The 16,544-nt window shown below is 37.7% G+C and overlaps 1 protein-coding gene across 1 annotated transcript; it reads right to left on the bottom strand.

Annotated features, from left to right (window-relative positions):
* Positions 1-632: 632 nt before the first annotated feature.
* Positions 633-9,966, bottom strand: LOC136346494 (enhancer of split mgamma protein-like). The gene is made up of 2 exons (XM_066295686.1): positions 9,854-9,966; positions 633-2,264 (listed from the first exon to the last, which is right to left on the bottom strand). Exon 2 carries the CDS (start codon positions 1,651-1,653, stop codon positions 1,030-1,032), a length of 624 nt encoding a protein of 207 aa, XP_066151783.1. The 5' UTR covers positions 1,654-2,264; positions 9,854-9,966; the 3' UTR covers positions 633-1,029.
* Between the last annotated feature and the right edge of the window lie 6,578 nt (positions 9,967-16,544).

Raw genomic sequence — 16,544 nt, 5'->3', positions numbered from 1 at the left:
TAACTGATATTTCCCATTTATTTATAAATTCCCGTATAAAAAGAAAATTATTTTAGAATGCACCTCTGTTTAACTTCCATGCAACGCAAAAAAAAATCGAAATATTAAATACTTTAACTGCAATATTCCGTGTAGCATGACGCGAATAACCCTGTATATATATAATTTACACATTATACACGTCTGATAAAACATCTCGTTACGTTTCGGTGCAATTTCTCCTATCCAATTACACGTGAGATATGCTGCCTATTTTTTCTGCATAGGTGGTATGTCCTTATGAAAAATTATTTAGACCATTTGATACCTGCTACCCGTTAACCGACAACGTTAAGCAAAAACTCTGCTAAATTTCGCTTAATGGTAGCACACAGAAGAGTACCTTACTTGTTTAGTTCGAGCATCCGTTCAGAGATGACGCCGCAAGATCTTCTCTAATGATCTGGCACCAAAAAGTACTACCATGTTCTTTGGAGTTGTTTATGGATTTATTGACAATTCTCGCCTGCAGTTATAATTAGTCTTACGGAACTTTAGTCGATATTTCACTATGTACTTAATACCTTTTGTCCCTTCTTTTTTAACGAATTCTGATTTGACCGATTTAAGCGGCAAAGGAATAAAAGAATAGATTTAAGGTTCAACAAATGGTTATTTTTTATTATCAAAATTAACTCAACCATGAAAAAATTACACATAATGTATCACAGTCGATGTTGCAATACATTTCCATGTCATTACAAAAAAATGGGCCGACGCCTCATTAGTACAAAAATCACAGGTACCACCTTAACAAATATGTATCACAATTATTGTTATTATTAAAATAAAAAATGAAAACTCTCTATCTACTTAATCGCTAATACGTTATTTAAAATCTAGGAGAAATTAAAGCTTTAAACCTCTACTGCAGAGAACTTACACGCTAATTGAGCAAATTTTACTTCATAAATTTTATACAATTTTTGTCGAAAGACTGTACGAGCACGTGAGATTTTCCAACAACAAACACATACAAGAAATGGAAATTCACCAAGGTCGCCACACCTTCTCGTCCTGCATCGCCACTTTTAGTAGACCCGTAGTGGTGCAGTCAATGGGTTGACTGGGCGATGGGGTCTGTCTCGAAGAAGTCGAGGAAGCGGGCGTTAGAGGCAACGAATAAGCGGTGGAGGTAGCTGTGGAACTTTCCAGGTTTGGAGAGCCTGGTGGGGTGTAGGGGTTGGACACGTTGATCACTAAAGGGGACACTTTATCCATTTCATTGAGGCGATGTCCCAGATGGGTCATTAACTTGGTTCCCAAGTGCACGTCCACCCCAGGAGTGGCTGCCAAACACCTGGATACTTCATTGGCACAGTGTGTGTATCCGGCCCGAAAGCGATCCGCATCCATGATGGGGTTGTAAGTGAGGCGTTGTTGTCTTCGGAGCTTGTGCAGATGCCTCACGGTTAACTCTAGGATATCTGCTTTCTCCAACTTGGAAACGTTCTCTCCTTCGCTCTGCAGGGCAGTCACCATCAACTCTTTGAGCTCGTCTAAACACCGATTGATTCGCGCCCTCCTTTTCCTCTCCAGCATCGGTTTCATCACTTTCCGGTACTGGTAGGTCCTGGATATTGGCTGTGGCTCTTCAACTGTAGTTGACATCATTTTGTTTTCACTGAACTATAAACTTGGCGCGTGTTGAACGAAAGCGAACGACTTAGTACCAGAATGGTTCGTATCAGTTCGAAGCGTACTGCGCGAAAGTCGACAACAGAATGAGCGGTCTGGTGGTAGGGGAGGCCATTTTATAGGTCGTTCAGGTGTGTAGTCATGACGATGTGTCGTAGTTTTTGATCGTGGGAAACGCGGGAGCTTGATCTTTCCCACACTTCGGCCACCTGTGGCAGAGTTAGCGCGTGCAGCTGCCCTCGTGCCGTCTCTGTCGTCGGCCTTCTTTGTCTTGCACACGCCCAGAAATGTACTGGACGGATTTTTTTACATAAGAATATGGACCGTGTCGAACACTTGTTTGGCTTCGAGTTTGATCTTATTAGGGCTCCTATCGATTGGAGGTCGGAGATTGGGTTTGGAGTTGTTTAGGGGTGGTTTCGGGGTGAATTAACGATCAACCGTTCGTCGATACCAATAAACTGAGGCGACGTGACAAAAACGATTATACTTACTTGAGCGGTCCTGTTTAACTCACGGACGAAGTTGTCACGCGCCGGATTAGATCAAAGTCACATGACCAATGTGCTCACGTTTTATTTGAAGCGCTGAAATCAAAGATTTTGATAAGTTTAAGTCGGGCAAAAGTTTTACGATAGTATTTCGGTAGGTCATTAGAGACCTACTTATATGGTTAGTGTCGGATGAGCGTCCATTGCCAGCCATGAGAATTATTGCCACGAAGTGGTAGGCCGAGTCACGCATGCGAGTGCCATACCTAATGCTACAAGTGCGAATTAGGTATGGCGTATTAGGATTGGTCACATTAAATAATAGTTAGGACTTTTCCTTTACGACGCACAATGAGCGATTTAATAGTTGTCTATCCAATGAATTATTTGTAATCAGTGTCGATTTTGTTTCAGCATATTAAATTTATAAACAATAAAGATTAGATATCACATGCACAAGCGCAATTTTTCACCACTTCCACTGACTAATTTTTAGAAGTCTCATTTGGGGTCTCATACCATGTGATGTTAGGTAGTTTTTAAATGATATGAAAGGGCCGTATGAATTGGCGCCGATTAACGCAAACACAGCGACTGTCTAACGGCACCGTTTACTCGGTCGAAAGATGAAGACATCAATAAGGCATTTCATATACACCAGAGCCATGTAAGTGAGGTTTCTTATTCACCTCACCGAATAAACAAGGCTGTTTGAATAATAACCTTGCATGTGTGAAACAGTTCTTATAGTTTGCCGAGGGTTTAATGGTTGAAGAAGCTCGGTGTTAGCCGGTTTTTAACGGTGACGAATATAGCGACTCGTGCGTGTTTCCGTAAACCGTCTTCGCTAACATTCGACTGGTATCACGGGGATAATAGTCCGGTCGACGAGGAAGTAAAAGACTACCTCCACCACTATGCCGACCTCTGGGAAGTCACAACGAGAGGCTGGAGCCCTGTCGGAATGCCAGGGAAAAGCACAGCACCGTGGTGCGCCATGTTGGTAACGTGGAGGTTTTAGGGGACAGGCTTTGGGTGAGCTTAATCGAATGATGCCGACATATGGATACCATCAATCAGCATAAAGCCTGAATCATCTTTAGAGGTTTCCCGCTGCTTGATAAAAGCGAAGCTTCAGAAAGAGAAACGAAATGAAGTTCCACGAGCACTGGAATACTCTACCGGTTATGCCACACTCCAAGAAAGTCCTGACTGGACCATCCAAGAAGAGAGACCAATTACTTGAACAGTTAAACAGACAATAGATAGGAATTACCAGACTGCTTTATACAAGGTTCTTGAGTCATTTCCACGGAATGAGCATCTGTAACGAATTGTTTGAGAAGGAGTAGACTGAGCAGCATGTTTTGTGCGCATGCCCGTAATTCTCAGAGAAAAGTTGGATAAGTCCGGTAGAGCTCTAATCCGAACAGAAAACTTTAACAGGAGGACATTTGGAAAGATGGTCAGGTTCATGAAGAAAGCGAACAAGATGAGTAGTAAAGGCTGATGGGCGCCTCAGATTCACAAAAGATCTGAGGTCTCAATGACGGACTGCTATAAGTCCATCCAATTCAATAGAATATAATATAATGTAAGGCATAAAGTAAGTACGCTCCAAATTTAAATGGTCCGTAAAATAGGAGTGGAAAGAAGAAACTTCAAAAAAGTAAGGTATCTGGGAATGAAAAATTTCCGTATATATGGTCTTTCTTTAAATGGAATACCTTACTGGAATATATTTTCACTGATTTCGGGATACCATGTATACGAAATCTGGGGAAGTTTGCATAACAAAGTAGGGATGAGTTAACACAGGAACTTTTTCGTTTTATTATACGTTATTGTATGAGAAAGGGTGTAAACAAAAAGATTCAGAGCAAGTGCGCTGTGGAAAAATCTACTAACATTGCTCGTATGTCGAGACTTAATTCATTATTTGTAGGACAAATGTGAAAGCCGAATTTGAGGTCGAACTTGGCTGCGACATGCATGCACTAAACAAAATTGGTTTCCATTTAGTCTTGGCCAGAAACGTGTTGATATTATCTTAGTAGTACTAGTTAGTACTATTATCCCATTTACACTTTCTGAATAAAATCAATTCAACCAATTCATGGTTTGAAATTTTTTTTCACATCGTTTTTGGACGAAACCACCGTACCTTTGCTTACAAGCGCAGTTCAGCAAAACAATTCGGATGTCAGCGGTTCATCTCACGAAATCTATTAAACAATTTCTATTCGCAGAAATATACCAATAATATTTTGGCAATGACTACAAGAAAGACAGTCACTATTGGTCGTCCCAATTAGCTGATATAACTCGATACGTGATACGCGAAACTGTTGAAACCGCACGTTCGTGCTCTAATATTGACATAAGACATTCCTGAAACCCTTGGACCAACAGCCTCTCCTTTAACAACCTTTTGATAAGACAATCAGCCCTCTGTTGTAACCGAGACTGTCTTCGTGTGCAATACCGTGGGAAACCAACAAAAGCAGCAAGCACGTTCCTGAATGCGTCATTGTGGGCAAACAAGCTATTCTTTGGTAGTGTTAACAGGAAAGATGTTAAATGTTATCTCCTGATATCTATTTTGAAGTGGAAGCAGTGCTGATAGTGACTTTAGGTAATTCTAGATTTCTCCTCCTAACGATCGTGTGTGCATTAAAAGTTAAAGATCTCGAAGTGATCTATTAATAATGTAATCAGTTGATGTCCCACATTCGGGAACATGGATACTTGGTTACGTATCATCAAAACAACACGTTTCGCCCACCATTAAGTTCCAGAATTTCACAATTTTTCACAGAATGATCGACGATCTCCAGGTTGCCAACTTGCAAGAAGATATGTGCATTACTCCCACTGAGATTTTCATATCTTTTTCCACACTTAATTGTCACATACTCATGAAATAATTATGTAAAATTCTAACAATGGCTGCTAAATCAATGGAATGCTGTTATCTGAATCAACTTAAGCAAATAATAAAGTGCCGTCGTGAGATCACACCACTAGTGAATTGTTGCATAAAATCAGCAATGTTTGCAATGGAATGGGTCATGTAAACAGTATCATGCTCTTTATCCATGTATCAACACAAGTGGATGATTTGGATGTGAAAGTTGGGTTTCGATTTGAGTTAGTCAGATAAGCGTTGTAAAGCTAAGCGGTAAACATTTGCAAGGAATTACGAGGATAATCCCCGAAGTATCTTGTCTGACATATAGATGGCATTCTTTTTTTGTTAAAAACTTACCTATATTACAAGGACATAACCTTAAAAACCTTATGTTTAAAATTTGAGGGTGCTACGTTACTTTAAGTTCATTTTTTAGAGATTTTGTGAATATAGAAAAATTGATCATCGATAGAGGATTTAATCTTCGAATCTGGTCCTGCGTTAACGCCTGTAAAATATTGGGTGGAAGAGTTTAAACGTGGTCCTACGAGCAGCCAAAACAAACTCCTCAGTGGTCGACCCAATGACTCTCCAGATCTGACCTCACCAGAAATCGTGGCTAAAATTCACTAAACTGTACCGGAAGATAGGTACTTCACAAAGTGTTGGACATCGCATTTTGACCAAATAATTGGATATGAGAAAGATGTTCACAAGATGAATAGAAACAGTTTTGTGTTTGGCATAGTTTTGCAGCAATAAAGCCTAGCTTTTGCATCGATTCGTAACCATGGGTAAAACGTGAGTTCGTCATTCACCCAACAGTGGTGACGTCAGTTTTTTGGGATGTACGTGGGATAATTTTTATCGACTACCCGTCTAAAGGAAAAGCAATAAACGGAGGAAATTATACAAATTTATTGCAGCTTTTAAGCGAATAAATTAGGAAAAAGTGACCTAGCTTGGCGAAAAAGAAAGTCTTGTTTCATCAACACAACACACCAGTTCACACTTCCATCATTGCGATGGCCAATATCAATTAATTTTGTACGCCCACCCGCCCTATTCGCCAGATTTGGCTTCCTCAGATTATTTTCGATTTCCAAACTGGAAGAAGTGATTCGGTGGAAAAAATGTGTCAATCTCGAAGAATATTGAGAAATAATGTAATATTAAAAAAAAAATCTTTAAGTGTTAGGTCGGGTACTTTTGGGACTATCCTCGTAAGTTGTTCCTTTGGTTAGATAAAATTGCGAAAGACAACTGGAAAGTGCGTGAATATTCTTTAATTTTTTTTTCTTAAAAGCTGGCACCAGTTTTTTTGGCATGAGTTATTGTAAATAATGCTTCGTTTCCCTACACGTGTAACTATTGTAAAACAGCTGACCTTAGTCTGAAAACAAACAGAGTTGACGGAGTGACAAATGAACCGCCTAATGAGCTCCTCACTTGAGAGGGTTTGTGCAAAATTTAATCGCATTACATTATTTACATCTCTAGAATCATCAATTTTCTGGAAACCATCACGATGGCTGATAACGTCTGCAATACGCACGTAATTATATTTATTAGATCGAAAGATTTATCATAAATTCAGTGAAAGTCTTTCTAGGAATTACCAGAATTTTCTGTAATAAAATGACGTGGTTAGAATGGGTCAGTCATGGCAGATAAACGGTAATCAAATAATGGGTGTTTGGGTGACTCACTAAATTAATCTTTAGCAATATGTGGTTGGAACGTGACACACCAACAACAAACAACCTTCGCTCTTGGTAATATTTCTTCGCAACGTGTGGGCAAGGTCGTTTTGACGTGTATGATTTTCTAGTTATCGACTCTTCGAGTGGCCTACCGTTTGCTAAAGTAATTTGCAGGGTTGAATCAGTGATCAAGCTTTCTCATTTTAAAATTTCAAACAGCCAGTTTGCTCGAAAATCCTAATCCTTCGGAAGAAGAGGACGTAGCATTCTTTGTTTGTTCCATCTTGCTGACGAGTGTGCCTTACTGACCCATAGCAGTGTGACTGGAAGAAATAACCTCACTATCATAACTCGCGTCTTTCGCGCTCATTGCGTCGACGCAAGTCGCATCTGTAACTACAAAATGGCGTCGGAGAGACACTATTGCAGGGCGGCCTTCTATCCAAGGAGTTGGAACCACTTCAGTGTGATGCAAGCAATTGCTTGTTATGTGCTTTTTTCCTACATCGCTGGTAAATCCTCACCTTTGGGGCCAGATTTCTAACTGGAAGCATTCACCATCGATGGGATGGTACAGGTTGCATTGCAAGAAATGTAAGTAGTTTTTTTCGCAAGACTGACAGTTCTTGCAATTCACTGGTGCACTTCTTGTACAAAAAAATTTAATGGCGTGTTCAGAAAACCTGCCTGATAGGAAAAATGCATGAATTCAACAATCTGAATTTTCACTAATAATTTTTATTTAATAATTTTGGATCGTGTCGAATCACATGAATATGGCTGACTGTTCATTTAGCATAGCACAACATTTCCTAGGGATAGAAAGTTCATAAAGGCGTGGAGTGGCACCATAACATGTACTTTTTAAATAAAAAAAATAAAAAAAATGCAGTTGTGGTTTTTGTAGTTATCCCGTTGAGCAACGACGTGAGACTTGAATATCTTTGGTATGAGACAGGTTTTCATTAAATAAAACGCTTAATTGAGAGGTTTACATCTCCAAACCTCCATTAGGTAGACACGAACGTTTGAAGGTGGCGGAAAGTCTTATGTTTAGTTTGCCATCGTGACATGATTTTACTTTTTTTGGCTGTATAATTTAAACATAAATTTTCTCATAAAAAACACTGAGTCCAAACATTTGAAATCGTTGTTTAATACTTTCAACCTAAAGCAAATCATTGATGAACCAACGTGTATAACGAGAGGCGGTGATAGTTTGATTAATGTAATTTACATAGATGAGTAATAATTGGAACTTTATAAAACAGGAACTAGGGAGATATATAATCTATCAGATCATAGGACGCAAATTTAAAATTAAATACTTCTAAGGCAATTTCGATTTAATAATTTTAATAGGAAAGACATTTGCTATAATAATATGTTAAATGTAGACTTTAATCAGTTATACCAAAGGACCTCCGGGTGAGATTGTTGACAAATTAGGCTCAATTTTCTTAGGGAAGTTAGAAAATGTGTACCAATTAAAGAAGGCCAGATAATTGTAAACCTGAGTCTTATATAATTGAGACTATTAAATTAATATTTAAACCCAAGAAAAATGCTCATAATAGATATCAGGCGTGTAAGAATTTAGAATGTTACGTTATACCTACATAGATGCTAAGAACAGGTTTTTATTATGAACTTTTAACCGTAAAACATGAAGTATGATGAATGACAAAAAAATTTGGATAAAACGTAATGGATAAAGCATGCCGAATTCTTTCATTAAAAAAAAAATCAACAATATTACAGATCGTCCTGGCCAAACATGCCTTCCAACGATGCGCTTCATGATTTCTTCAATTCAAATTGCTAGTTAGGTAAACATGAGGAATTTACCGTTGGATACGTTTCATGATTCTTAATTAAATTTACCATTCTAAGTTAAAAAAAAAAAAAGATATTTGGCGTCCAATTCAATAACCCGATACCAATTCCTTTTTTTCGTACAAATGTGGATTTTTCTCGTCGCATGAAAGACACTGGAAATTGCATTTCCACGATATATCACGACTTTAAGTTTCGAAACGTGTAAGGTTGTAATGTAAAAAATATATTATTTTGACCTAGAAAATGAGTAAGTTTTCATTGACTTAAGAATCATGAATTCCATCGCAAAAAAGTCCCCGAAGTTTGGATTTTTCTCACATTTTGTAACTCTCACAGTTTCGAAAGTGATAACAGTGGACGCACTTAAATAAGATAAACAAATATTCTTGAAGGTGAATTATCTTTTGAGTAAATTTAATTTGAGAGCTGTTCCTTGTACCTTGTAATAAATTTTCGTCAAAGTAATCGCCAATTTCTGTTTTAGACAACCTGTGTAAGCAGGAATAAAATATGACCGACAATACAAACATGTGCTAATTAAATTTAAATAATCTTATTAATTAGTTGATTAGGGTCAATTTCAAGCGTAATTAGACCGTTTTTCACGCAATTTTCCCTACACTTTTACCATTTTTTTTTCTGAACTTAAGTTACAAATTGCATACAGTTTTTTTTTCTAAAAAATAGTATAATTATCTGTCACAATTTAAGGTAGTTTAATTTAATGGCAATGGTAACTTAAAAGGAATTACTACGATAATTAATGCGGTCTTGACATTGGCCAAATGACGGTCACTTTGGTAAATGCGTACTTAATACTTTGTAACATCAATTTACTATTCATTGGACTAGGTCAAGAAGGTCGTCAGTAGCGTCTAGGCACCTAGTTTAAGCCTAGATAATTAATTTCAATCTAATTTTGTTTAAATTACTATCACTTTTAAATTATAGTAGGTAATATGGATAGTAACAATTTTAAACGCTATCTACCTTTTACTCTAATATCTCCAATTCATATACATATTACATTTAAGGCCGCTAATGACAAGTCGTCCATTTTGCAATGGTACGATTGCCAACGTCAATATCGTAAATGAAACAATGGAGTCGTTAAAAGTGGAAAATAACCGAGGCAATTTTCCATATATCGATCCGATAAAAATGACTGCGTACCTACACAATTCATGCAAATGGGAACATTTAGGGGAATAGTAAAGCTTATCATTAAATACCTCAAGCTAGGCGTAGTTAACCAAGTGCACGTACCACATCGCTGTAAGGTAACGAACTATTTAAAAAAATACCTACAAATATGTACGTATGGTTCAAATCATGTAACTTTTTATGCACGTCGCAGGCTTAATATCAGCAGTGATGCCACATCTTATCAAAATTAATACGTAGCATACATGCTAGAAGCTCCTTACGCTGACTGTTTAAAAACTTGGGCGTTACACTGAAAATAATAATAAAACCGGGAAAAAAATAACAAGGAGCACTAGTTTAGTTCTCGAAAGAACACATTTTTACCGCTGAAATCGATGAACGAAGAACATGACGCTCTAAAACGCATACAAAAGCGGCAACCTTGCAAGAAAATAGGGTTATGTTTAGATATTCAAAAAATGTCGTTATTCTTTTTTCACATATTAAACTTGTTTGATTTGTTATTTTATGTAAGGAGACTTTCAATCGTTACATTTCCTCACGTGAATAAAAAGTTAAGTGTTTTGAACTGTAGTTTTCTCGGTCAAGGGGAGTAACATTTGAATATGGCCAAGCTAGGAAAATTGACTAAGGTGCAGTGAGGTAAGTGCGTTGTCATGTTCCTTGTGTTGTGATAAAAATAAAAATTCATTAGTTAATAATTAGATATCTCCTTAATAGCGATTTCAATCCAACAACGTATATGTAGTGCATTATTTGTGGGTTTCCTCCGTGTTAGTAAATTGGTTAGGTTAGGCATCAACAGAAATTTGCGTACAAGTACGGAATCCCATTTAAAGTTCCTTGTTTCTTAGTGAAATATCCAATTCCGAGTTGTATACTCTGATGGGTATAAAGATTCTCAATAAAAGTTTACGTTTAAAAGAAGAAACCTATATGGTTTTTAATATTTTTGAAGAAAAACCCTATTTTTTAATACCCCGGGGATATTTACATATATATGGCGCAGTGCAGACTAATCGCCGGGGCAAGTACGCATTAGACTGCAGGCACATCGAATATTCAATCAAATGCAGGGAAGAAAACACTGGCAACGGGAGCGAAAGTAACAACTGTCAAAGAAGTTAAAGAAAGGGCAATTAGAGGTACGCAGCTAAAGCGGAATGGAGACATCCATCAAGCATAATAATATAATCTAACAACGTTGATAACTACAACAACTTGTGTACCATCTGTAAATGCGCCTTTACATATTGACCATCGGCAATAGATTTAATGCGTTAGTTGTATGCAGTGGGTGCGCGACATTTGCAACAGAGGTTTAAAAAAGAGGCAATATGAATGTAAGAGGTGTTGACGAACGTTAATAATGCTCATCAATCTGGTAAACTGGAATTAACAATTAATTTTTGACTTTATAGCTTTTTACGCAACAAAATGATTTAGTATATATTACAACATGTTTAACTTACCTCTCTAACTATTGAACTTTTTACTTTTCAATTAAAAAAGTTCATGTTTTATTTAAAAGTGCGCAATTGGTGAGCTAAACTAAATTTTTCATGCGGTAAAAAGCCATTTGAAGCTGAGTCAATATAAATTCTACCCTTGCCCCTTAACCTGTTTTTTACAATTTCGTATAATGTCAAATTTCATGATGAAAACTTCACGCTTTTGTTTATTTTAATTAAATAACAACTACCCAGAATGCCATTGATATATATTAAATAAAAAAACAAACAGATACTTATATGAATGGCAAAATATACGAATCAGTGTAAATCGGAATTCGACAAAAACCGGGCCGTTACTTGCCCCACTGCACCTTATTTCACTTCGAAGCAGGTAGTGGGGCTTGTAGTCCGTTGGACTAATGTTTTTACCGTTCAAATAAGTTGAAATGTTATTACGATCATCAACATAGGACACTGAGTAGGACTTTTCGCGACGAGATGCGTTCGGAAGGAAATCGAGTAAGATTGTCTTGAAATGATCACCAATGCGGATAGGAAAATATTGAATGGCGTCAAGCATGTTGTAGTATTAGGAGTAAAACTTGTAAAATGAAGTGAACGAGGCTCGGCGATTACGAGCCCTCTTTACGCTCTCCAACGCTCTTTCAAGCTGGCCAATTTGATCGAGAGCTACGCTGCTGCTGCCAACGAGGACGGAGCCAAAATGATGTCTGAAGCAGCTAATCCCACCATTACATATTCAAAAATCGTAATTTAATACCGTTTCTCATCTACATTTACGGATTGACGCGCGTATGGCAACGCTGTAAACAGACCCATGCGATTTCTGGATAGTACCGACCTTCAGATGGTACGCGTTAAAATTTCATGACATTCCGACAATTAGTTTATAGATTGGGGCGGTTTTGGTGACCCTAGTTTTGCAATTTTCGAAATAATGGAAATTAAGGAATTTCGTCTCTTGATAAGCGCTATGGGTGCTCCGCACCGGGAAAATCAACTATTATCACCTGGTATGTGGAACCTAAACGCGGTCGCACGAACACTGACTATGCCGAACGCTCCGGTCGCCCCAAAATTGCTATTTTTCCCGGAGAGCATGAAAAAACTCCATAAAATAGATTTGAAAAATCGTAAAGTGGAGTTACGTCAAATGACCGACACCTTAAAAATGTCAGAGGGGAGTGCGGTAACATTTTTGCAAGAAAATTTGAGCATGCGTATGTCACTTTCGAAGTGGGTGCGGTATTTTCGTGCGCCGGACCAAAAACAACGCGTCGAGCACTCGGAGCGCTGTTCGGAACTGTTCGAGTGAACTAAAAAAATATTTCTTTCGAATGAGAAAAGGAAATTATATTGACGAATAAACTCGAATATCTAAAAAAGTATATATTTTTCCTAGTTAAACAGGGGACTTACTGAGCGATGCGTTAATAACCACGTTATTGCCATTTCGTCCTTCGAATTGCTATTTCCCAAATGTCTTTGCTAGTCAATCTCGCAGGGGCAAAAGCACAAATTACCCTATTCAGAAACGTGCGTTATTTGTTTAAAGTTACGAGGCGCCTGGGTATTTGTACGGTTTTTAGTTTAACATTAGCAAAAAGCAAATATTTATAAAGATAACACCGCCTCGGTCCTATCGCAGTTAAAAAAGCGGCAAATGTAAAAAAATCTTATGTGGCAAGTGGCAAATTAATTGAAGATTATTCGAGATCTCAGGTGACTGATGTTATCGAAGAAAAATTTGGGTTGAGTGGCATGTACTGATAATAGGCACTTTATAATATCCGTTCAATCGATAATTTCAAAAACAATCTCCACAGAAACCTAATTCAATTTAAAACCTTGCTGGGCATGTTTAATTTTAGCCGACAAACGACCGGAAAACATTCTGAAAAGTTAAATTATTCCGAAAGCCTTACTCTCCAAGCTTAGTAACTTTAATTAGACTATAGTGGCGCACAGCCTTCGCTTAAAAAACGAGATTTTTTCAGTCTGTGCGGGCGCTAAGCCAGCCTTACAACAGTGGCACGGGATAGGAAAAAATGATTTAAATGTCTTATGAATATTTTTTAGTCGCATGACACCAAATCCCCCCTTTCGAGTCAAGAGCAATGTTTTGCCAATGCACACAAATGACAATGAGTCTCCATGTTTGATAAACTTTTGGAAAAACCTGACATACATAAGTATATATGTAAGTACACTTGAATCAAGTTTACATACAATATCCTATAGCGCAGGGTCGGACTATAAATGGTCAGAGCATTTGGTACCTGAGAATGTGGGAATTATTTTAAGCTGTAGAATACTATAAAGTTGGCAATTTTCCAAAATTCAGTCGTTAACCATTTCTTCGGGACTCCCATTTATTGCCGCTGATCGCCCTTGAAAAGGGCCATCAAGTTTCATACGGCGTGAAATTGTATTAAGTATATTTTTTTCGAGAATTGGTCTAAACTTCGAGGGCTTAAGCCGGCTTTAAGTGTCGAAGTCAGTGATAAACGATAACGGCAAAAATAACGTTATCACAGAACTTGATCCAACGAAAGCTAATGTGTTTAAGTCCAGTTTGTAAATTATTGTTTTTGTCACGCATCCATCATTGGTACGGCCGAAAAACTTTTGACTTGAGGAGGAAAGTGAAACTTACTATAAAAGATAAGATGATAACTGGAAGATTTTTGGAAAGTAAAGTTCCGTCTAAAGTTAGATACAAACTATCTCGAAAACTTTGAAAATCACTATTCCTCCGGCCTCCATGTACTATTTTTCTTGATTCCTCCCATTTCAAAGGCTTTCGGATGGTTCTCGGAATCCCACAATTTTCCATTTTTGAAAGTTTTATTTCCAGGGTATGCTTCCTCGCTTCTTCAGGAAATGTGCGCATATTTTTTTACCCACCCTAACAAGATTCGAATCTGCACCAACCGATCCATGATATTTCTCTGGAAATCATTCCAATTTTCGCCTTCAGTATCGTATTTCAGCCAACCCTTCGGGCATAAGCGACGGTGAGGCCATTTTAGCTCTGCGCTGAGAGTGGGCCACTCTATGCGAGAAATAAAAACATGCAACACTTCGTGTTGGGTCTCAATCGATTGAGAAAGCGGTCTCTGGACCATATCCACGATAATTTAATCCGGGAATGGGACTTATCTCATTGTACCATTTCCTGTGTCTATCTCCAGATATCGATCTCACTAGTTCTCACGGAGGAATGGGGCCTATAAAAGTTATTATACAGGGTGTCCTCGAATTACGTGGCCAAAATAATACCGCAGATTGTTTGAGTGAAAATAAGTCGATTTAACTAAACTTCCCTCAGTCCAAAAGTTGATAATTATGGAGCTACAGGGTGTTAAAGTTGAAAAAAAAATCACATTTTCTTTAATATCTTTCGATTTCTTTGAGTTAATTTCACGAAATTTCATATTTGAGGGTGTTTTAGGATACGAAATTCAAATTTATTAACGATTTAGTTGTTTCTTCCAGGGGGCGCCACAAGCGACCATTAGGACACATTTAAATATCTGTAACTTTTTCGTGCCACGGTGTATATTATTTTGGTATTTAAAAACCTTTTTCCCTACCTTTTATACTTAGAAAAGGTATACTTTATTGACGTCGCTAGAAGCAACGGTTTTGGAGAAAAACGCGTAATTCTAATGCGCTGCATATTTGCGTGAAATTAACTCAAAGAAATCGAAAGACATTAAAGAAAATGTGATTTTTTTTTCAACTTTAACACCCTGTAGCTCCATAATTATCAACTTTTGGACTGAGGGAAGTTTAGTTAAATCGACTTATTTTCACTCAAACAATCTGCGGTATTATTTTGGCCACGTAATTCGAGGACACCCTGTATATTTAATAAACCTGTGCCCAATTAAATGGTTTGGATGATGATCGTTTTCGAAACCACTCAACTTTTAACTTTTTAACTATAAAACGATATGCGGTTTCAATGCAGGATTGACGTAAGACATGCCGAACGAAAACAAGCCCCTCGAACATTGAATGGATTCACAATTTCTTTTTATTGGGAACCTAACGATGTTGAGTACTTTATGTACTCAACCTTCTCAGTAATGACATTACGTAAAACTGATAAAGTCGGCTCCAAGAGCTTAAATTTTGAAGTGTTCAAAAACAACTAAATGTAAATAAACGGAGCGTGCACACGATAACAACTGAAACGTTATTTTTTTTTTTTTTTGCTTTTACCTCGCGATTGAAAATATTGTTGATTTGTTTAGGCTGATCTATTGCGGTTTCGTTTATCTTATTTGTTTAACCTTCGAAACAAAAAAAAATCACTTTTTTGATGCGGTGAGGCAAAACACTCGTTCGCGTCTCCCTGTAAGCCACATAAAGAAAATAATGCAAGGAGCGCTTCATGGTCTTTTTTAATGCAACAATTATGAGAATCCCCAGGCACGACCCTATTAAACACGTGCTCATATTTTTTCTCGTTTTGAATTAAATTCTCGCTCAGCTGTTAGGGGAACTCGTGAGCCTCACATTGAGCGAGATGCACTTTAAGCGTTGTCCCTCGGTGGTGAATTTCGTCCCGATATACCGCACCAACTTCCTAAAGCAAATTGTGAAATGGAACACGTCCATGAACACTGAAAATACAACATGAATTTAAAAATTATCAGACGCTACTCGTGGAATATTGTTTGTCTGATTTATAGAGCAATAAACGTTAACCTCTCTGGATAAAATGGTATCGTTTGTTAGTTTAAGCAAGTCGTTGCAGCAACTTCTAGGTAAATTTAATCCTGGACTCAATGCCACTCACACGCTACAAATTGGTAATCGTCATGTAAAATTTCACTTTTTGTTAACCTCAAGACACGGCCGTGCCAGATCTCTCAAGAAAAAAGACCCATTCGGATGTTTATGTAAAATAACTCGGGAACCACTACGGACTTTTAACGAACGAGTGTATTAACGTCGCAAATAATGAAGTCAATATATTTTAATTGGCAGATAACAGAAAACGAGATTAATAGTAGCTGGTGCAGCGAACACTTACGTGTTAATTACACCATTTTTTTTCAACAGCATTGCGAAAAAAAGGATTAAAACTTCGAAAAATTATCGTGCGCGCTCCGCAATAAACGAATTTGGTGTAACAAAGCTTTCCTGGTACTACAGCTGCAGGGTTACTTTTCTTGGGGAACCCCGGAAAATAGGAGTATAGAACGTGAAACGGGCCTTTAAAACTAGAGGGGATTAATAGTGTATCTCTCTTGTTCAGTTTTTGATT

This window comes from Euwallacea fornicatus, chromosome 23 (genome assembly GCF_040115645.1).
Source record: "Euwallacea fornicatus isolate EFF26 chromosome 23, ASM4011564v1, whole genome shotgun sequence".
Lineage (NCBI taxonomy): Eukaryota > Metazoa > Arthropoda > Insecta > Coleoptera > Curculionidae > Euwallacea > Euwallacea fornicatus.
Note: the sequence above shows the minus strand (reverse complement) of the source record. Positions and strands in the feature narration are given on the sequence as shown.

Coding starts and splice junctions, on each gene's coding strand:
- LOC136346494 (XM_066295686.1), bottom strand. CDS start 1,653: ATGATGTCAACTACAGTTGAAGAGCCACAGCCAATATCCAGGACCTAC.